We start from the raw sequence: 21,950 nt of genomic DNA, 5'->3' as shown, positions 1-21,950 counted from the left end.
ACTGACTTTGTTGTTTCTGCTCAGGATTTCTGGGAAATGAAGTCCTCCAAATTCAAACTGTCACAAAAATGTAAAAGTGCCTCACAGAGTTTTAGATCAAAGACAGTTTATTAGTCAGTTTGTTCAGCATCACCTCTCTGAGTCGACATCATGTGACCAAACAGATGACTTTTAAGTTGTGTATTAAAGTTGTAAGTGAGGAGCTCATTCTCAACTCTACAGGGGAAATAGTTTTATTTTAATTTTAATGCACAACTGAAACAGAATAAAAACATTCCAGTGATGTAAAACTGAAAAATACAAGTCTGAGAAGCCATGTTGGATGATTTTTCTTCAAGAACTGGTTTCTAATGAGGGTCACATGAAAATAAAGTTGGTATCAGCAGAGAATCTCAGACATTTCCAGACTTTCTGCAGTGATAACCAAATTAAAGTTAAGATGTTTTTAATATATAGAATGTAATTTAACATCTTTCTCATGGCCAAAGAATGATAGAAAACCAGTTGGGACAACATTTAATTACTTAAATTTCTCTTTGGGATTAATAAAGAACTCTATCTAAAAGCCTACAATTATGTACATGAATTTATTAACTTTTATATCACATTTTGTCAGTAATACCAGCTGTTTATAACAACAATTCAGTAAGATAATTAATCAATTAACCTGGACTGTGAGAAGAAAACTGATCCATTAACCAATCTGTTCAAATATCTGAATAATGTTTTATTTGTTTACTCCACACTCACTGATGGAAGATGATTAAGGCCACCTGTGAAGAATTTATGAGCTCTGAGATTAAAGTCAGAATTCTGACTAAATGTTCCTGTTTTCATGTTTTAAAGTGTGAGTGAAGCAAACAGCTCCTCTGACAGGATGTGATGCTGTGAGTGAACAGCAGGTGGCAGCAGACGCTCATGTTTCTGTTCCTCCAACACTTCAGTTTCACACAGTTTATATGTTGAGGTGGAAGAAATAAAACGCATCCTTTACTTTAGTAAAAGTAGTAAAACTATCATCAAATACTCCTTTACAAGTAAAAGTCCTGCATTCAACAATATATTGAAGCTCTGAGAAATAAAATGTAGTGAATCATGAAACAGTTGAGTGTTTCTCTCTGACATGTGGAGGAAAAGTAGAAGGTGTGTCCACCAGTCCTCCCATAACACAGTCTAACTGGTCCCAGTATGAATCTAACAGTGGACAGACTGGTTTGATGATGGTGTGTGTATATTCAGTATTTATATGTTGTACATTATTCTATAAAGCTGTTTCTCTCCTGATTGTTCTGGAAACTTTCATGTACATGAAGGATGATATTAAAATATATTTTGCTTTCATAATCTGCTTTTCTCTTGTTTGTCTCTTTGTGACCAACCTGACTTTCACACATTTTCTTCTTCTGTCCTCATTTCTTCTTCGTGCTGTTTGAAGGTTCAGACACTTTCTGAAGAAAACTGAAGTTTGCTCACTTTCACAGAAAAAGTAATTTTAAGAAAGTGTAAACAAATTAAAATGTTTTAAAATAAAGAAATAACAGCAAACTACTCAGAACTCACATGATGTAACATTTAACCCTTTCATGCATGAATTATGATAACCTCAGTCAGGATTTTTAGTGTTTTTATTCTCCTTTAGGCATGAAAAAAAATATTTGAACTTCATTTTTTTAAACATGGGATGATGCACTAGAGTCCGCTGTGATGGCTGATGTGCAACTATACCATCAAAACCCCATGCATATCTAAGAAAGTGACCACTATACATGAAAGGGTTAAAAACATCAGCACGAAATTATCTATAACTGATGATATTTTTATGATTTAAAAACATTAAAAACAGCCTTTGATCTGTTAGTGAAACCACATCCTCTCTCTGTGGTTATTTCCTGTTGAAGTTTAGTTTCTTTCTGTTCTCCTCGTGTTGCAGCTTCTTTTCTCCGTCTAAAGGTATTTATTGTAACTTTATTCTGTTTGTATTGTGACAGTTTTCACTGTTTGACTCTTGAATGACTTTGTTTTTTGTTCATCTTGTTAGTTTAGTTCCAGTAGAAACAGCAGAAATCTGTAGTTCAGAACTCTACTAACAGTCAACACAAATCAACACGGTGGAAGTTTTCCTCCATTTTAGTGTCACTGTTCAAAGTGTCCAATAACAGCTGACAGTACTGAGTCAGTGTTCACAGATCAATAACTTCCAACATTTGTCTTCTTTGTGGAGAAAAACAACAACCTGCTCTGTCTGTATTAGTGACAGCTTCAAGTTCAAATAACATTATTTGTTATTTTCAAGAAGAAGAAACACAGAGAACACATGTGGGTCACATGCTGAGTAAAAATAGAGTTACAGTCCATAAAAAGTTCAAACATAGAAGTAAAAACAGGTAAAAATATCTTAATATACAACATACAGAGTGTGTATGGCAGTGGTGGAGGAAGGGGTTAAATCTGTCTGGAGCTTTCAGACTCTGTGTGACGCTGATAGATGTGTGATGTAGCTCCTTTCCTCTGACTTTAATGCAGGGGTGGAGCAGCGATTTTAAAAGTGTGGGGGTCTAGAGATGGGACATGAGCACAGCAACCTCTCCGCCTTCGAGCCCTGTCCCAGTCTCAACATGCCAAATCAAAATGAAAGAATTTTTTTCTTCTACTGTAGTTGTAACCACTGCTTCAGCTTACCATAAAATAATTACTGAAACCATGTGAGTGTAACAGCTCAGCAGAATTTATTTAGAGTCTGGTAGCAGTTTACTACTTACATCCAGTTATTTGTATGAACTGCTGGACTGGAGCATAGCTATCCTTATTATACTTCAGATAATCACAGAGTATCTTTATCCTACTTCCTTACATACCTTATAGACATGAAATGAAAGGAAACTTACACTTCCATTAAAATAAAATGGATAGTTACAGATGCAAAACAAATTGAACCCTGGTAACAAGTCAGTATCTTCAAATAATTGGCTTAATAATATTAACAATTACAGGTTCAACATGGAAATGTATTATGTTGCCCTTAAAACATAAAGAGTCATTTCTGAGTCAATGGACTAGTAAAACCTAAACTGTCTTCAATTTAAAAAAAAAAAGAAAAAGTGTCTCTTTTAGTAGGAATCCAAATTACCTTTAATTGTCTTTAATTGGGAAATTAAATACCTAAAGTTGTCCAGTAGGTTTTGTATCAGCAGCCATCAGTTCCTCTCCAACAGCCACAGGGAACAAGCGGTCCCTCTTCATCCCAAGTCCTCCTCAAAGCTAACAGGAGAAAATAACATCAGCAGGTCATTTAAAGCTAGTGAGAGCAGAGAGTGAGCAACCGGTTCTCACAGGTTAACTGCCACAGCTACAACCATCTGAGCCCTTTTTAAGCTCAATAATAAACAGTAACATTACTGTGGTCTAGCTTTAATACACAATACAAACTACAGCTAATTCTAACTTATATTAAATGCTAAACACACATTACTCCTAGAACTATGACATCTAAAGCAACATACTCCTTTGACATTTAGCTTTAAACAGCATGAACTATGTGACTTTACATTCTGGACACAGAGGGAACTTGTGAAAAAAAGCGATCAGCCTCGGAGACTGACTTGACATTATCCACGATCACAAGGTTCAAACAATGAGCATTACAATGCACATAAAATGCATACTTTGATCTTTACTAATGGAATACTCTAACCATGTATTGTCTTTGTACCAAGAATCATTAAATGCCCTCTTCCTGTTTCCATGCTGCGTCTTGGAGAAGACGTTGAGGTGAGGCTGCGCAGGAACCTCTGCTCTAGACTGGGAAATATCTGGAGAGAAGCAGATAAAATAAAAGCTGTGAATGCCCCTCAACTTTCATAACCCCACTGTTATGATGTATACAGACATTAAATGATCGTTAATCAATTTGTAGTTTACTAAAGTTCCATTAACAACATTTACAGGATGTAAACACACTTCAGACAGCTCGTATGCTGCTAGCTTGGAAAGCATCTATGATGTAAAGAGAATCTACAGATGATGCAGCAACAAGAACATTTAGAGGGAGAATAAAAGATGCCTGTCAGTGTTTGCTCTGTTCAGTTTGAGTGAAATGCTGGATGTTAGCATCTCAGTTAAACTAGCTGCTATAGAACTGTGTCAGCGTGGGTCACTGCTAACACACAACACCCAACTGAGACCATGTGCTGGCTGAAGAATAGTGACATCACAAACCTAACAAATGACCTTCAATCTACTTGTTTCAACAACTGTTGTATTTGACTGTAGTTGAGTTTCCTCCATCACTGGGTGTATTTCACAGCATAAGAGACAATAATGCAGGTCTTAATGAATGTTACCCCTGTGCCACCCATTGTTCCACGTCTGCACTATTTTAACACTAATTCCAACAGTCGACCTTTCACTGTCTGTTGTCACTCTGAAAAATTACCTGCATATAACATGTAATATGTGCATCAATAATAATAAATGAGACTCAAACAAATACACAGCTGACACTGAGTGTTAAAGGCTCAATGTATGATGCTGCTGCTTTTCATAAATGAATGAAATAGATTATTAATAATATGCTGTTTAGTTGTGTTTAATGTTGAGCAGTAAAAGTAAACCATGTTTTAATAGATGTTCTGCAGTGAATTTATTGTTCATCAAACAGTAAAATGTGCTGCAGTTATATTAGGAACACTGTCACTAGCTAGCAAGTCAACAACAGATAGATACACATTTTATCAGCTTTCAACATGTCACTAACTGCACTTCAACACAGTCATATGATTATGTTCTGACAGTTTGACATAAAATGAACTCAAACAGTTTCAAACAGTCTTGAGTTTGTTTGTGTAAAACATTTTATTCATTGTCAGAGAAGTTTAGTGTCAGTATGAAGGGTCGCCCCATTCAGTCACCTTTAAACTGGTGCATGGTTTAATAACCAGTAACATGCTGGTAGTGAGGGAGACTTTGTTTCACAGGGGGTATGGTTAGTGATTAACAGGTAATAAAAAGTCATAAAATAATATATTCCGAAATCTTTCTAAACTATATCACAGACAAACTGTTGAAAACATCTTTTCATTGATGATATTCAGTATTTTAACCAAGCTAAGAGCTGCAGCAATAGAAACTAAAGTTTACGTTGCTGCCAAACCTTCATTCAGTATCTTTATACTATATCAATATAAAATCAATGTTACATTATATAAACTACAAAGTGAATCACTGTCATCAAAACACAGTAAACTCTGTTTGTGGAATAATGATGGAGTTTAAACTACAATGTGATGCCTCATCACAGGAAGATCTTTGTTCTGCTGTACAGAACTGCATTTAGTGTTGAGTCAGACAGATTGTTCTCTCTTATTCTGCCTGTTTTAATCTTTACTGTAGATGATGATGATGATGATGATGATGATGATGATGATGATGATACTCCATTAATTCAACCACAAATCATGGAAACGTCTGTACTTTGATCTTTATAATCTAACACTGATTGACAGACAACATTCCCACAAGATCAAATAGAATATAACACAGCTGTAGCAACTATAACAGAACCATAAATAAAGATGAGTGTAGATAAAAATATGATGCGTTGATGCTCTGAAATACAAACATTCATGTGATCTTGTGGCTCCTTCTAATCTCCTCGGGGATAAAAGAGAGAGAACACGTTTAGTGTCTGACAAACTTCACAAGTTTTGTCTCCACTGATATTTGTGAAAATTGTTGCATCAGTATCTTTATGTATATTCACTAAATCATCAGATGAAATACATGTCAGGCCTCTGAGTGTGATATGCTGCTTAACTGTTATTAATCAATAAAGTGTCATTCAGTACAATCTCTAATTAAAACAGCAAGAAGAACAAATGACTCCATAGAAAACCAGAATCCTCAGACTGATGATGAAGGACTGATGAAGGAGAATCAGCAGCAGTTTCTCTCTCTGTGTTTCCTCTGCAGGTGAAGCTACAAAGACTCTGTGACTGGATGTGGATCTGAATTCACCTGGTGAGCATTTTTATTTCTTCTGCCACACAGCTGACTCCACCAGCAGCTCATCTCCATTAAATGTGCTCTATAGTGGTAAATGAAAAGCCAACAGAGAACTGGAAGCTTCTGAAAGTAAAACATTAAACATCAAACCTCAGTGGAAATGAAGAATAATGTCTTACTTTGATGCCATCTGGTGGTTGAATCAAGAATGACATCGTTGTAACTGCAGTGCTGGTGTGATGTGCAGCTTGTTGTAATGAATGAGCTTGTTGTTGTGTTTGTGTGAAGGTGTTTCTCTGCTATGGATCAGTGTGAGGACAGAGAGGAGGGAGTCCCTCCCTCTAAAAGCTCTCTGTGTGGGGAACATGACAGCCAGACCAAAGCTCAGAGGTGAAATGAGGATCTCTAACTGTCCATCACTGTTCTCCACTCACATCACTCCACCGTCATTATTCACACTCAAAGCTCTGTGTGTGTGTTGTGTTGAAGAACAAAGAAGCAGCACAGACCAGACTCTGCTGAACCTGGACCTGGACCCAGCTGTCTGTCCATGAAGAGTGACTTGTCCGTGTATGAACCTACACATTTTAAACCTGGACAACCTGCTGATGGAAGGTAAGAATGTAAAGCTGCAAAAACTGAACTTACTTTTAATTTCTATCCAACATGCACATTTATCAGAGCTGTTGTTGTTTCAGGATCCAGCAGCAGAGACCAGACTCTCCTGGACCTGAACCCAGCTGTCTGTCCTTTAAGAGCAACTGGTCGAGGGACATTTTCTGTGATTTTAAAGAAGGACGTCCATCTGCTGATCAGATGTAAGCTGTAACTGACAGTAAACGTTATGGGTTATGCTAGAAAAGAATTGGTTTGTACAACATGTTGTCCAACCACGTCAGTGAAAAACCGGCCGTCATAGAGAGGGAGGAGACGTGATAATAATTTAAATATGGAGATAACAGATCACATGTTCAGACAGTCTCTCCTGGAAGACATTCATGGTGTTGCACTTGGCTGTAATTATGAAACGTGACAATATGATTTATTTATACATTACACACATAAAAAACATGTTAAAGTGAAAACATTTATTTCCAACATGGTCCCAAGATGTTAAAAGACAAAACACAAGACATACAACATAAAACTAAATCACCACAAATTGAATAAAATAATAAACGCCCACATCAAAACACAAAGTACAACAAAGACGATTTGATGGCTGAAGTAAAAATGGAATTGCAGATTTCAGTATAAACCTGTGACCATGTTCCATAAATAAGTGCTGACCTGACTTCTATAAGCTCCTCTCATTTTTAACAGCTGGATGTGTAACAGGAGGCTGTTCCACAACACGGCAGCAGCTTAAAAAAAGGAACTTCTGGCTACATTATTCACTGGAGGGACTTTATATGAGCACACACTGGCCCTGGTGTTATAGCCATGCTGAGTATGTTCCATTGTTATCTGTGAAGTATTGAGGAGCAAACCCATTGATAATGTTGAACATATGAAGCAGCTTCTGTTGTTCTACTCTGAGCTGTACTGGCAGCAGTCCTACACTTCTGAATTCATCACCAATATGAGTTAAAGAGGATACATTTAATAAATACTGAATAATATTATTTTTCATCTCCTGCAGTTTGTTCCTAAATGTCAAACCACTGAACCAATCAGGACAGGCAGAATCAAACTGACGCTGAACCAATGAGAACATGACAAGTTTCTTAACAGAAAAGTCAAAAAGAGCCTTAGTCTGTGAAACAGGAACTTAAGTTTGCTGCCACTCTTCGATAATATTTTAGCAACAACAGAATCACAGGACAGTGACTGGTCCAATATTATTCCTAAGTATTAGACATAATATAATAAAATTTCAGTTCCATTACAAAAGATTTTCAATGTATTTGTTCTTGACAACGTCTTTGTTCCAAACAGGATTAACTAATTTTTATCCAAATGTATTGAAAGCTTGTTATCTATCAGCCACTCTCTCACACTTTCTGATTCATTACTAAGAGTTCTGAATTTCACTGACATCATTCCCAGATACCAGTAATGCAGAATCATCAGCATAGAGCAGCAGCTTGCATGTCACAGCAGCTGTTGTATCATTTATATACATAAGAAATAAAAGAGGCCCTAAAATAGAACCATGCAGCACCACACATGTAATATCCTGAGGTTCTGATAGAACCACTTCAACATCACAGACTTGAGTTCTTCCTGTGATGTAAGAAATAAACCATTTTACAGCAGTACGTCCAAACATCATGCACTGTAACTTTGACAATATTTAAGAATGATTCACTGTGTCAAAAGCTTTCTGCAAGTCAGCATAATTTCCTCCACCAAGGTTTTGTCTAATTAATTCAAACAAATGAATAAGACAGGTGCCAGTAGAGTCTGCTGCTGTAAAGCCAGACTGAAGCTCATACAACAAATTGTATCTGACTAAATACTCCTCAACCTGCTCAAACATGAGACGTCCAAAAACCTCAGACATGACATCTGCCTTCTTTCTCACTTTCTCACACCTGAATGTCATTTTCATACTGGGAGCTGCCCAGTTCAACCAGTCTGATATGAGCAGACAGTGAGCAAGTCCACTGGAGCAGCTCGAGGTTGTAGCTGCCTTGCTCCAGGGCACTTCACCAGTGTACAGTGAGGGAGGGAGAGCTGTATGGAGGGTTTTTCAGAGCTGTTGGGACTAAACCAAACTGACTGATGAAGCAAAACACTGAGCTGAAAGCTACAAACAGACTGAGCTGTTGATTCTCAGAGGGATCAGCAGGATTAGTAAAGCTTTACCACTACAGGGAGTCATCTGATTCTCTGTTCACATCCAAATATCACTTGATGGACCTTTAGATTGTGTTTGTCTCTGTGTGGACAAACATAACGTGAGCTCGTTCTTCATGATTCCTCCACAGAGTGGACCAGGAGAGCTCAGAGGTTCCCAGTGGTCAGTCTGCCCAGCAGCATCAAACACACCTGGACTCCATTTTTATGGTCTGTACATGTACAACAACTACTTTTACATCCATTCTGTTCAGAATCATCTCCATGCTGCACTTTGTAGACCAGTGGATTGTCAGTCAGTCCAACATGGGTCTGATGTTTGCTTCATGATTGGAGTTTGATTGTGTCATTCATATAGTATTCTGTTCCAGCTGCTGGAGGAGAACATCATCACCTTTGTGAAGAACGAGCTGAAGAAGATTCAGAAGGTTCTGAGTTCAGATTACCCAGAATGCTTAGAGAGTCAGAGGGAAGATGAGAAGGTGTTGGACAGTGAGGAGGAAGAGCAGAAGAGGAGCAGCAGAGAGGCATTTCAGAAGATCACACTGCACTTCCTGAGGAGAATGAAGCAAGAGGAGCTGGCTGACCGTCTGCAGAACAGTAAGAGGATTTCTATAAAAATTTAACATGCTGAATAAATGAGACATTAATGATGTCTCAAGAGATGGAGGAAAATATGTTTATAGTCTTTTGAAATATTTACTAATACTAATTTATTCATTGATTCTATTTTCTGTTTGTTCACACAGAATCTCCTGCCATGTTTCAACATAAACTCAAGTCTAACCTGAAGAAGAAGTTCCAGTGTGTGTTTGAGGGGATTGCTAAAGCAGGAAACCCAACCTCTCTGAATCAGATCTACACAGAGCTCTACATCACAGAGGGAGGGACTGCAGAGGTCAATGATGAACATGAGGTCAGACATATTGAAACAGCGTCCAGGAAACCAGACAGACCAGAAACAACAATCAGACAAGAAGACATCTTTAAAGCCTTACCTGGGAGAGATGAACCAATCAGAACAGTGATGACAAAGGGAGTGGCTGGCATTGGGAAAACAGTCTTAACACAGAAGTTCACTCTGGACTGGGCTGAAGACAAAGCCAACCAGGACATACACTTCACATTTCCATTCACTTTCAGAGAGCTGAATGTGCTGAAAGAGAAAAAGTACAGCTTGATGGAACTTGTTTATCACTTCTTTGCTGAAACCAAAGAAGTAGGAATCTGCAGGTTTGAAGAGTTCCAGGTTGTGTTCATCTTTGACGGTCTGGATGAATGTCGACTTCCTCTGGACTTCCACAACAATGAGATCCTGACTGATGTTACAGAGTCCACCTCAGTGGATGTGCTGCTGACAAACCTCATCAGGGGGAAACTGCTTCCCTCTGCTCGCCTGTGGATAACCACACGCCCTGCAGCAGCCAATCAGATCCCTCCTGAGTGTGTTGACATGGTGACAGAGGTCAGAGGGTTCACTGACCCACAGAAGGAGGAGTACTTCTGGAAGAGATTCAGAGATGAGGAGAGGGCCAGCAGAATCATCTCCCACATCAAGAGATCACAAAGCCTCCACATCATGTGCCACATTCCAGTCTTCTGCTGGATCACTGCTACAGTTTTGGAGGATGTGTTGAAAAGCAGAGAGGGAGGAAAGCTGCCCAAGACCCTGACTGAGATGTACATCCACTTCCTGGTGGTTCAGTCCAAACTGAAGAAGGTCAAGTATGATGGAGGAGCTGAGACAGACCCACACTGGAGTCCAGAGAGCAGGAAGATGATTGAGTCTCTGGGAAAACTGGCTTTTGAGCAGCTGCAGAAAGGCAACCTGATCTTCTATGAATCAGACCTGACAGAGTGTGGCATTGATATCAGAGCAGCCTCAGTGTACTCAGGAGTGTTCACACAGGTCTTTAAAGAGGAGAGAGGGCTGTACCAGGACAAGATGTTCTGCTTCATCCATCTGAGCGTTCAGGAGTTTCTGGCTGCTCTTCATGTCCATCTGACATTCATCAAGTCTGGAGTCAATCTGCTGTTAAAAAAACAAACAACATCCCAAAAGTCTGAAACAAGAAAAGACAAATTTGCAGAGACACATTTCTACCAGAGAGCTGTGGACAAGGCCTTGCAAAGTCCAAATGGACACCTGGATTTGTTTCTTCGCTTCCTCCTGGGTCTTTCACTGCAGACCAATCAGACTCTCCTCCGAGGTCTGCTCACACATACAGGAAGTAGCTCACAGACCAATCAGGAAACAGTCGAGTACATCAAGATGAAGGTCAGTGAGAATCAGTCTACAGAGAGAAGCATCAATCTGTTCCACTGCCTGAATGAACTGAATGATTGTTCTCTAGTGGAGGAGATCCAACAGTACCTGAATTCAGGAAGTCTCTCCACAGATAAACTGTCTCCTGCTCAGTGGTCAGCTCTGGTCTTCATCTTACTGTCATCAGAAACAGATCTGGACGTGTTTGACCTGAAGAAATACACTGCTTCAGAGGAGGCACTTCTGAGGCTGATACAAGTGGTCAAAGTCTCAAAGAAAGCTCTGTAAGTACACAGATAGTTATTTATTGATTCATTTATTAAAAAGATATTCAAAGAGATTTTTTCAAGAGGAGAGAAAAATAAATGTTTCATTAAATATTTTTTCCAAATGTATTTCTCAGACTAAGTGGCTGTAACCTGTCAGAGAGAAGCTGTGCAGCTCTGTCCTCAGTTCTCGACTCCCAGTCCTGTAGTCTGAGAGAGCTAGATCTGAGTAACAACAACTTGCGGGATTCAGGAATGAAGCTGTTATCTGCTGGACTGGAGAGTCCACACTGTTCTCTGAAAACTCTCAGGTCAGGATTCATCAGTCTGTTCAACTGATAACCATTTAAATTGTGATTTATATGAGTAGATAAACACCTGGACTTTTCTCTATCCAAGTTATTTTCAGACCAGTTGTTTGTTTTTACTTTGTGAATAATTATCTATTTATATATTTTTATTAGTTTTGTTCTGTCTCTGCTGTTGGAACCTGAAATACCAGAGAGGAGTTTTAAGATCCAAAACTGAATGAAGAACTGTGTAACTGGCCTAAAGTAAAACACACACAGACAGTTATTCAGTGAATAGATTTTTAACAGTTACAATTTCTTTTAATTTCAGAGCAGTACCTGTGCTGGGATGATAGTGATTTTTTGCTCGCCATGGTGATATGACAGTGAACCCCAGCTTTTACGTGGTTAACCACCAATTAATTCTTGTTTCTTTAAAACAAACTTAAAACTCATCAGTGTGTGTGATCTCAGATCATATGACATGTGTTGTTGTTTTGTGTGTCTACAGGCTGTCAGGATGTCTGATCACAGAGGAAGGCTGTGCTTCTCTGGCCTCAGCTCTGAGCTCCAACCCTTCCCATCTGAGAGAGCTGGATCTGAGCTACAATTGTCCAGGAGCTTCAGGAGAGAAGCTGCTGTCTGCTGGACTGGAGGATCCACACTGGAAACTGGACAATCTCAGGTACAGGTGAACAGGTTCATTAGCGTGAATCAGTTTAAACAGTCCTGTCATCTGTTCAGAAAACAAACTGCTGAGTCTGAAAAGAAAAAGGGAAGCTTTAGATTACAGCCCGCAACATGCAGTGTAATTACTCCGTAGTTACATAGTTACTCAGGCACAGATCAAACAAAGGTATTGAAGTCAAGGAATGTTATCTCCTCTCTCTTAGATAAGTTGCAGGTCCTACATATGTTATTGATACACAGACTGATGTTTGATGTGTGAACCTCTAAAACTAAAACTGTCATTAAATCATTTTGACTAGTTTATGCCTAGTATGAGTAATAGGCCTGTGTCATAAAATTCAGTCTTAATTTTAACTGAAAGCTTAAACAACTCCCACTGGCTTTCTTCTTGATTACTAACCTCCATCAGACCTGCTCCTTCAACCCTGTCAGTCTCCTCCATCAACATGTAATTGATCAGTAGGAGGTTTAACTTTCCCCGTACGGCCCCAGTGAGAGGCGGCTCTGGGAGACAACGGCAAGTGGAGGTGGTGGAGCTGCAGCTGCAGGCTGCCAACATGGCTGCATTAAATTACCAACAGCAAGGCTATTTGTTTTTATTTTACTGTTGTAGCCAATATGCTCAGTTCACAAGTTTGTGAAGAATTAATTCTGCTGACTAAAATACATTTGTTGGATCATAGTTTGTGTTTTTGTGCTTTATTACCATTTAAATGTAGGATATTCTATGGCTATTTAAACATATGTCCGCTAGTTGTTCTATATGGCCGGAATTCTGGAATATTAACGGACATGTTGGCCGTCAGAAAAGTCTAGCATCTAACCCTGGTCTGCATCTGTTATTGTTCAAGGAAATCCACTGTTAAAAAGACAAGTTTTTTTTTAAGTTCAAGAAATGCACAATGTTTCCAGAGTTAATGAGTAATCATGTTAAATAATCGTGATTATGGTTTTTGCCATAATGGAGCAGCAGTAATATCATGTCCATGTTTGCATGCTGAAAGAGAACGTGCTGCTCTGACCCCCCTCCTCCTTTCAGGCTGCAGCCTGCTGGAGTCCCATGGTTGACACCAGGTCTGAGGAAGTGTAAGTGTGTTTTTCATTTCATTCACGAAAACAAAGCAAACTTCAAACTGTGACATCACTCATTCACATCCTACTGAGGATGAAGATGATGTCATCATCAAACAGATGATAGATCAATAACTGCAGCTGTATTGTGTCTCGTTCTCTTCATCAGATTTCTGTCAACTCACACTGGATCCAAACACGGCAAACAGAAACCTCAAACTGTCTGACAACAACAGGAAGGTGACATATGTGGAGGAGGTTCAGTCATATCCTGATCATCCAGACAGATTTGATCACTGGGGACAGCTGTTATGTAGGAATGATCTGACTGGTCGCTGTTATTGGGAGGTCGAGTGGAGAGGAAGAGTTCGTATATCAGTGACTTACAGAGGAATCAGAAGGAAAGGAGACAGTGATGACTGTGTGTTTGGAAGAAATCATCAGTCCTGGTGTCTGAGCTGCTATGATGATGGTTACTCTGTCCGTCACAATAAGAGAGTAACATCCATCTCCTCCATCACCTCCTCCTCCTCCTCCTCTGTCTCTAACAGAGTAGCAGTGTATGTGGACTGTCCTGCTGGCACTCTGTCCTTCTACAGAGTCTCCTCTGACACACTGATCCATCTCCACACCTTCAACACCACATTCACTCAGCCTCTGTATGCTGGGTTTGGGTTCTGGTCTGGTTCCTCAGTGTCTCTGTGTGGTCTGTAGGAGGAAGAGTCTCCCCCTGTTAAAGAAACGATCTCACTGCTGACCAGATAGTTCAGTCTGTACAGGATCACACACAGCTGATGGTATTTAGTACCAACATGATCTCTCACTGCTTGTAAATGTAAACATGGTTTCCACATGATTGACAGTTTGCTTGTAAAATTAATCAAATGATAAACTGAGTCCAGTTGTTGTTGTTTTCTGTTGTTAGTGTATTAGAAAGGCTTGAACTGTAATGGGATAATGGGAATGGGATCTTCACAATGTTTCGTTGTAGTTCTTCTAGTAGTTTCATAGTAACTGTGTTACCTGATTCCTTCACTTATTTAGAGATCACATGACAAATGATGGTCAGAACAACAGGCCTCCTATTGGCTGGTTAAATGAACACCTCTAATGGTGAAGGCTGAGGCTCAGCAGCTGGAGTGTGGCTGCTTATATGCTGCGTTCATATCATATTGGAATTATGCTAATTATGAGATTCTGAATTGTAAATAGAATTCACACAGTTTCAGGACTGTTTAAAGTGTCAGTTATTGTGTTTAGCTCACATTCAGTCTGACAGCTGTTCTTCATTGACTGTTTCTAAATAAGTTGTGCATCATCAGCACTCAGCTGTCATGTGTGATCAAAGCCAGCAGGTGTCACTGTTTATTCTTTTGGTTAATTCATCCTGATTTATGGAAAATAGTTTGTATTGAAAGGAGGTTTTATGTCATTGGTTTCAGTTCCTGTGTAAATATTCATTTAAGTATTCACTATAAATTGATTCCACTTTGGTATTATTATTATCACCATAGCAATTATTGTTATTTTGTATTATTTTGTATAATTGCAAGTCACTTTTGTATTTCCTCTATTTTTTCTATAGATACACACAAATCCTCATAATCAGCTTTATGATCCAAGATGTTAATGAGGTCTATCTGTAAATACTTTTTACTATCTACTATGTTTTTATTTAATTCTTTTAAATTCCTATTTAAATAACATTTGAATGGATTGTGTATTTCTCCACCATGATTAATTCCCGGCAATGTGGAGGGCATTTTGAAACATTTAGTCCTTCATGTTTAATAAAATGTACAAAATATAGTATATAATTGGATAATTACATGAATAAAATCTAAATAATGATACATATTATTTATGTTGTTGTATTGTGGGTATTTCTGAAATTCTGGCTACAGCCCTGAACATATACACCAAAATAATATATTACAAACAAACAATGAAGCAAAATGAACACGTAACCAAGGAAACAATCCAACAGAAGAATCCAGTTGGATGCATGGACAGGTGTTTACTCCTGAGAGAGACAGTCACAATATATAATCAGTTTAAAATGTGTAAAAGAAGAGTAAGATCTGTTGAGAAATGTGTTGAGAGGATCACAGTTTCATTTTTTTGTTTGAATAACATTTTGATAAACATTTCATCAAATGTTATTTTCAACCTGTAATTTCAGAGCACTTGATGAACTTTTCACAACACAAAATGCACTTTGACTCCTGTTGATTTATGTTGATTTGATTCAAAACATCAAACACTTGAGTTCATTAAAGTCTCCTCCACTCAAACATATTGTTCTTCTTCTCTGTTTCTCTGAGCTCACCTTAAATCTCAGTTTAACACCTGCAGGATTGATGACGTCACAACCAGTTTGGAGCCAATCGTGGTCCAGTATGCGACTTACACAAGTGTGATGTGGAAACTTGAAACCTCCAGAGCACAAACACTGAGAATGGACTTTACAGTGAAGTAGTTCAACTGCAAACTAAAGATATTTGCATATTTACAGATTCTGGATGTTTAATGAAGGATGAGATGTCATTTTGAGAATTTTTAACTAATAAACTCATCTTTTTCATGGAAAACCAACATCAGACACACATTATTATGCCAAGCAGAGTATTTTTATATTCTTAAAACATGTGTGGAGGATCTTTAAAGTTCAGACAGTCTGTGACGGCACAACTGACTTTTTGGGGTTTTTGTCAGAGTGACTCAAAAATGATCAGTTCGTGTTTATTGGTCAGATTTTATAACAAAAATCATCCGTTTTATGAAAGTCAAAGATAGATTGGATTCATGTTGTATAGACACATTGTGAGATACATAATCAAAGTCTAAAAATAAATCATGTGATATTTCTAATGTTCTTCTTCTATTTAAAGCCTAAATGTCCCTGTTCTCATGTTTTAAAGTGTGAGTGAAGCAAACAGCTCCTCCTCTGACAGGATGTGATGCTGTGAGTGAACAGCAGGTGGCAGCAGACGCTCATGTTTCTGTTCCTCCAACACTTCAGTTTCACACAGTTTATATGTTCAGAGGTGGAAGAAATAAAATGCATCCTTTACTTTAGTAAAAGTAGTAAAACTATCATCAAATACTCCTTTACAAGTAAAAGTCCTGCATTCAACAATATGTTGAAGCTCTGAGAAATAAAATGTAGTGAATCATGAAACAGTTGAGTGTTTCTCTCTGACATGTGGAGGAAAAGTAGAAGGTGTGTCCACCAGTCCTCCCATAACACAGTCTAACTGGTCCCAGTATGAATCTAACAGTGGACAGACTGGTTTGATGATGGTGTGTGTATATTCAGTATTTATATGTTGTACATTATTCTATAAAGCTGTTTCTCTCCTGATTGTTCTGGAAACTTTCATGTACATGAAGGATGATATTAAAATATATTTTGCTTCCATAATCTGCTTTTCTCTTGTTTGTCTCTTTGTGAGTCAAATCAGTTTTATCTGTAAAGCTGAATATCACAAATCACAAATTAGCCTCAGGGGGCTTTACAGTCTGTACAGCAACACAATCCTGTCCTTAGGCCCCTGAATAAGGAGAAACTCCCTAAAAACATTTAATAGGAAAACAGGAAGAAACCTCAGGAAGAGCAACAGAGAAGGATCCCTCCCCCAGGACGGACAGAGGTGCTGTTGGGCCTCAATAATTGGGTCACACAAAGAAGGCCTACATGTAAACCCTGAGGCCTGACCATGAGGCCGCCTCTTTTCCTTTGTCCTGAGACAATGAAACAGCACCAAGATGCTGCTCACAAACTCCATTTCCAGTGATGCTTTGCAAGTTCACACCTAGGTGCTTAACAGGAAACGGTCTAAACAAACCCTCATCGGCAGAGACGCTCCTGTACAGAGGAGCGTCATGATGAAACAGCCGTGACATCACTGCCCCTTTAAAAAGTGAACTCACTCTGAAGAACGCGCCTTTCCATGTCAACTGAGTCAGGGGGAACTTCTGTCCCTCTGTGAGTCAGCTTGACTAACGGAAGTATCACCGTGCACGTGTCTCCCCCACCGATCGGAAGACTCCCCCCTCACTGGACGAGACGAGACCTCACCCGTGTTCACCCGAACACCATCCCTGGATCCAAGAAAGACCGCTCTTGCAACCAGCGCTCTCACATCCTGCAGAAGGAAGAAACGGATTTTCTTCAGGAAGACGAACTTCTCTGCCCCGCTCTTCTTCAACTGAGTCGACTCTGCTGTTTTCCTCCGCCACGCTGCCGAGGACCAGCTTGCCATGAAGCGGCACTGTTAGCATCTGAGCCGAGGAACTGAGCCGGACCGAAAGACAGACTTAACACACACCCTGCTCGCTTTCTGAAGCGACCAAGTAAGAGGCTTAATTCTGGGCAGAGGCAGTGTTAGTTTGTGTATTACCTTTAGCTTCAGTGCTGTTGTTGTTTTGTTAGCTTTTAGCTTTTTAAGCTGTATTGCTATTTCTGTTGTGTGCATTGACGGATTGCCGAGTCCATTTGTTCTGCTTTACACTGAGGAGTGTTTAAAGTTGCTGCCTGATTAGTTTTGTTCACCACGCTAGACTGTTTTGTTTTTGTCCTGCTCGGGACTACTGCTGTGTTTGTGCTACCGCGAGTGAGAAAGTAAGTTGCTTTGTCGATCAGAAACGTGCGCCACAGACTGCCGTCTGCACGCACGCTCTCTGTGGACAAAGGAACCGCTTCTCTCCCCCCACGATCACTTTCACTCCTTTCTCCTCCCTCTCTTTTGACTAACACACACATACACATGCCCGCACACACACATACACGCACCGACATCTTTTTCCACATCTGATGGTCAAATAACGTGGGACTCGTCCCTTGTTATCCGCCATCAGACACGTGCGTTTTTCACGGAATTGGGTGAGTGCAAGACGCCAACAGTTGGTGCCTGAATTATTGATTGATATTAATAATGTTTTGATTTCATAATTCATAATTATCTAGGATAATTATCAATTATTATTAATAACCAAACGCACTCCTACCCATACCAACAGTGCAGTAGATGTTGTGTGTACAGAACAGAACCAGAAAGACAAATTACAGAATACAGCATGGAAACAACATTATAATGGATTTATAATATATATAAAAAATGCGATGAAGAGGATGAAGAGCAGCTTTCAGGTGCCACCAGAGCAGAATAGGACCTGAACCACGCGACCGTCATCATCATGGAGACGTGGCAGGAAGACAGACTACACATGCGCACAGAGGAGACTCACATCACACCATGACATACATGAGAGAAGAGACAAGAAAAGACATTATTCACACAGGAGAAAGAAGGATAAAAACATCATTCAGAGAGAGAGACACGCGGTGAGGCTGAACTCCTGCAGGATGGAGAACCAGATCCAAAACCTCAAGAAATGGCAGCGACAGCAGGGAAGCAGAGCAGGTCCAGGATGGGTTCTGGTCCAGCAAGAGACGCCTGAGAGACAAGAGAGGACAGGAAGAGAGAAGAGAGAGGAGCTCACAGCTTGGACGCTCATGTGTTTGTGGAACAAACAGAAGAGATGCAATGTTTATCAGGACAGTTACAATAATCAATAATCTGATCAGCAGGACAGCGCTTTGTAAATTCACTGAGACAGAAACCGACCTGCCGCACAGTACAAGCTCATGAAGGACTCAATTAAAGGAAACTAATTGAAGGTTAAGGCACAAAGATGAGTTTTAAGTTTAGTGAGGACAAACCTGACTTTCACACATTTTCCTCTTCTGTCCTCATTTCTTCGTGCTGTTTGAGGGTTCAGACACTTTCTGAATAAAATTGACGTTTGCTCACTTCCACAGAAAAAGTAATTTTCATAAACTGTAAATGAGTTAAAATGTTTTCAAATAAGGAAATAACAGCAAACTACTCAGAACTCACATGATGGAACATTTAAAAACATCAGCACTAAGTTATCTGTCAGAGTCTGCTCTCCCCCTCACCTGTTGCTGTGGGAATTATCCAATCATTCAGTCTCACTCTCTGCTCTGCCACACCCCTCATTAGTTCAACCACTTTCACCTGGCGCTCCCACCTGCTCCTCATCTGCAATCAAGCCAGTATATAAGCTGCCTCGGCCCACTCCCTCTTTGTCAGATTGCCTATGCTACTATGCTAAGTCATCTTGCCTTCATCACTGGACTGCCTTCCTGGTTCCTGATCAGCTTGTCTTCGACCATCGCTCCTCGTCTCTGCCCAGGTAAACCCACCAGCCTTCTGTCCCTGACTCTGAGTTCTGCCTGCCTGTTCCCTGGTCTTTGTCCGCTGTGGGAGTGGAAGATCAGGGTTCAATTTCCGGTGGAGCCATACTCATTAGAACTGTGTTTCTCCAACCGTGCTACTATTGCCTTGACATTGTGTGAAATAAAGACTGCAAAATTTATACCAGTGTCATTTGTGCTGCTATTGGGTCCATTCTATACCCGTTACAGTACAATCTGACCAATTATGGATCCACCGCTGAGTCGCCTTGAAAGGATTGAAGGCGTCCTTCAGCAGCATGAGGCCATGATGACAGCAGCTGTGACTGAAACCAAACAGGCAGCAGCAGCCCATGAGCAGGCGCTAACAATGTTAGCCGGACAGCTGCAGCAGTTAACAGCCCTGCTAACCCAAGCCCCTCAAGCCTCCGGGGCTGCTTCTCCTCCTGCTCCGCCTGCTACCGCTCCTGCACTTGCTCCAGCCCCTTTGCCACCCGTGGATGCCCCTGAGCCCCAGGTGGGAATCCCGGAGCGGTACGAGGGTGACCGAGAGACCTGTGGCACTTTCCTCACCAACTGCTCTCTCCTGTTTGCTCTGTAGCCCCGCACCTTCGCCACTGAGGGAGCGAAGGTTGCATTCGTCATCAACCATCTGACGGGCAGAGCTCGGTTATGGGGGACAGCCGAGTGGGAGAGACGGTCACCAGCCTGTGCTTCCTTTGACCTGTTCGCCACAGAGCTTCGCAAGGTGTTTGGCTTGGATACCTGTGGTCCTGAGGCAATCGGAGGTCTGATTGGACTGAAACAGGGTGAGAGAACAGTGGCAGACTATTCCATAGACTTTCGCACCAGAGCCAGCCGAAGCAAGTGGAACTACTTGGCCCTCTGCGACGCATTCCTCAACGGGTTGGCCGACTACATCAAGGATGAACTGGTTTCCCATGACCTGCCCACCACGTTGGATGGGGTGGTTGAGTTGGCCACCCGCATCGACCTCCGCATCCAGGCCCGGTGATGAGAGAAGCGTCAAGGGGGAGGCCATCGCCCTCTGCCGTCCCGCTCCCATGGGGGTGCCGTCGCAGCCAACTCTGCCTCCTCTTCAGCTCTGCAGACAGGGGATCCTGAGCCTATGCAGCTGGGATGCACCTCCCTCACCCCAGAGGAGAAGGAGCATCGCCGTAAGGTCAACCTCTGCCTTTACTGTGGAGCAGCAGGGCACTTCATCTCAAGATGTCCAGCAAAAGCCAGGGCTCATCAGTAATGGGGGAGATCCTGGTGAGCCCAACTTCCCTAGTGTCTCCCCGTCCCCAAAGAGCTCTGCTCCAGGCCCGGCTCCTCCTTCCGGACGGTCCCCACACCATGGCTAACTTCATTGACTCTGGGGCTGATGCCTGCATTATTGACGAGGAGCTGGCCCTTCAGTTGGGGCTCGGGCGGGTTCCCTTGCCACAACCGGTTCCCCCTAGAGCCCTAGATGGACACATCTTGGGCAACGTCACACATCAAACCTCCCCTGTCCATCTGCTGCTCTCTGGCAACCACCATGAAACAATCCGGTTTCACATCCTGAGCTCACTCCGTCTGCCTCTCATCCTGGGGTATCCTTGGCTCTGTCTTCACAACCCTCACATCTACTGGGTCATAGGGGCCATTCAAGGGTGGAGCCCCTCCTGTCATCTCAGGTGCCTGCAGCAAGCCTCCTTGCCACTTCACTCCCCCAGCCTCAGCTCCTCGTCCGATCTCTCCAGGGTGCCGCCGGAGTACCACGACTTCTGCCTGGTCTTCAGTAAAGCCAAAGCCACATCTCTGCCTCCGCACCATCCCTACGACTGCGCTATTGACCTCTTGCCTGGGACTTCACCCCCCAAGGGGCGCCTGTACTCCCTGTCTGAGCCTGAGAGGAAGGCCATGGAGACTTATATCAATGACTCTCTGGCTGCGGGTCTCATCCGCCCTTCTTCCTCTCCTGCCGGGGCGGGTTTTTTCTTCGTGGAGAAGAAGGACAAGACCTTGAGGCCCTTCATTGACTACCAAGGGCTAAATGACATTACTATCAAGAACAGGTACCCGCTTCCACTCATCTCCTCCGCCTTCGAGCTGCTCCAGGGGGCCACCATTTTCACCAAGCTCGACCTGCGCAACGCCTATCACCTTGTCCGCAACAAAGAGGGAGTGGGCCGAGGCAGCTTATATACTGGCTTGATTGCAGACGATGAGCAGGTGGGAGTGCCAGGTGAAAGTGGTTGAACTAATGAGGGGTGTGGCATAGCAGAGAGTGAGACTGAATGATTGGATAATTCCCACAGCAACAGGTGAGGGGGAGAGCAGACTCTGACAGTTAT

General features: G+C 41.4%; 1 protein-coding gene across 2 annotated transcripts in view; it reads left to right on the top strand.

Annotated features, from left to right (window-relative positions):
• LOC137188651 (NLR family CARD domain-containing protein 3-like) overlaps positions 1-15,679 on the top strand; it is a 38,476-nt gene extending 22,797 nt beyond the window's left edge. Inside the window, exons 1-12 of one of the 2 annotated variants that reach the window (XM_067598239.1) lie at positions 1,882-1,950; positions 5,862-6,015; positions 6,289-6,390; positions 6,490-6,615; positions 6,699-6,818; positions 8,934-9,012; positions 9,174-9,402; positions 9,552-11,352; positions 11,472-11,645; positions 12,136-12,309; positions 13,354-13,400; positions 13,555-15,679. In XM_067598239.1, coding sequence (XP_067454340.1) covers positions 6,302-6,390; positions 6,490-6,615; positions 6,699-6,818; positions 8,934-9,012; positions 9,174-9,402; positions 9,552-11,352; positions 11,472-11,645; positions 12,136-12,309; positions 13,354-13,400; positions 13,555-14,099 — 3,384 coding nt within the window. In that variant the 5' untranslated portion in view covers positions 1,882-1,950; positions 5,862-6,015; positions 6,289-6,301 and the 3' untranslated portion in view covers positions 14,100-15,679. Of the gene's footprint in view, positions 1-1,881; positions 1,951-5,861; positions 6,016-6,288; positions 6,391-6,489; positions 6,616-6,698; positions 6,819-8,933; positions 9,013-9,173; positions 9,403-9,551; positions 11,353-11,471; positions 11,646-12,135; positions 12,310-13,353; positions 13,401-13,554 lie in introns of those variants that run through there. The other variant, XM_067598238.1, reaches the window with a different exon arrangement.
• Positions 15,680-21,950: the final 6,271 nt, after the last annotated feature.

This window comes from Thunnus thynnus, chromosome 9, assembly GCF_963924715.1.
Source record: "Thunnus thynnus chromosome 9, fThuThy2.1, whole genome shotgun sequence".
NCBI classification, from domain to species: Eukaryota; Metazoa; Chordata; class Actinopteri; order Scombriformes; family Scombridae; genus Thunnus; species Thunnus thynnus.
This window is presented reverse-complemented; position numbering and strand designations above follow the sequence as displayed.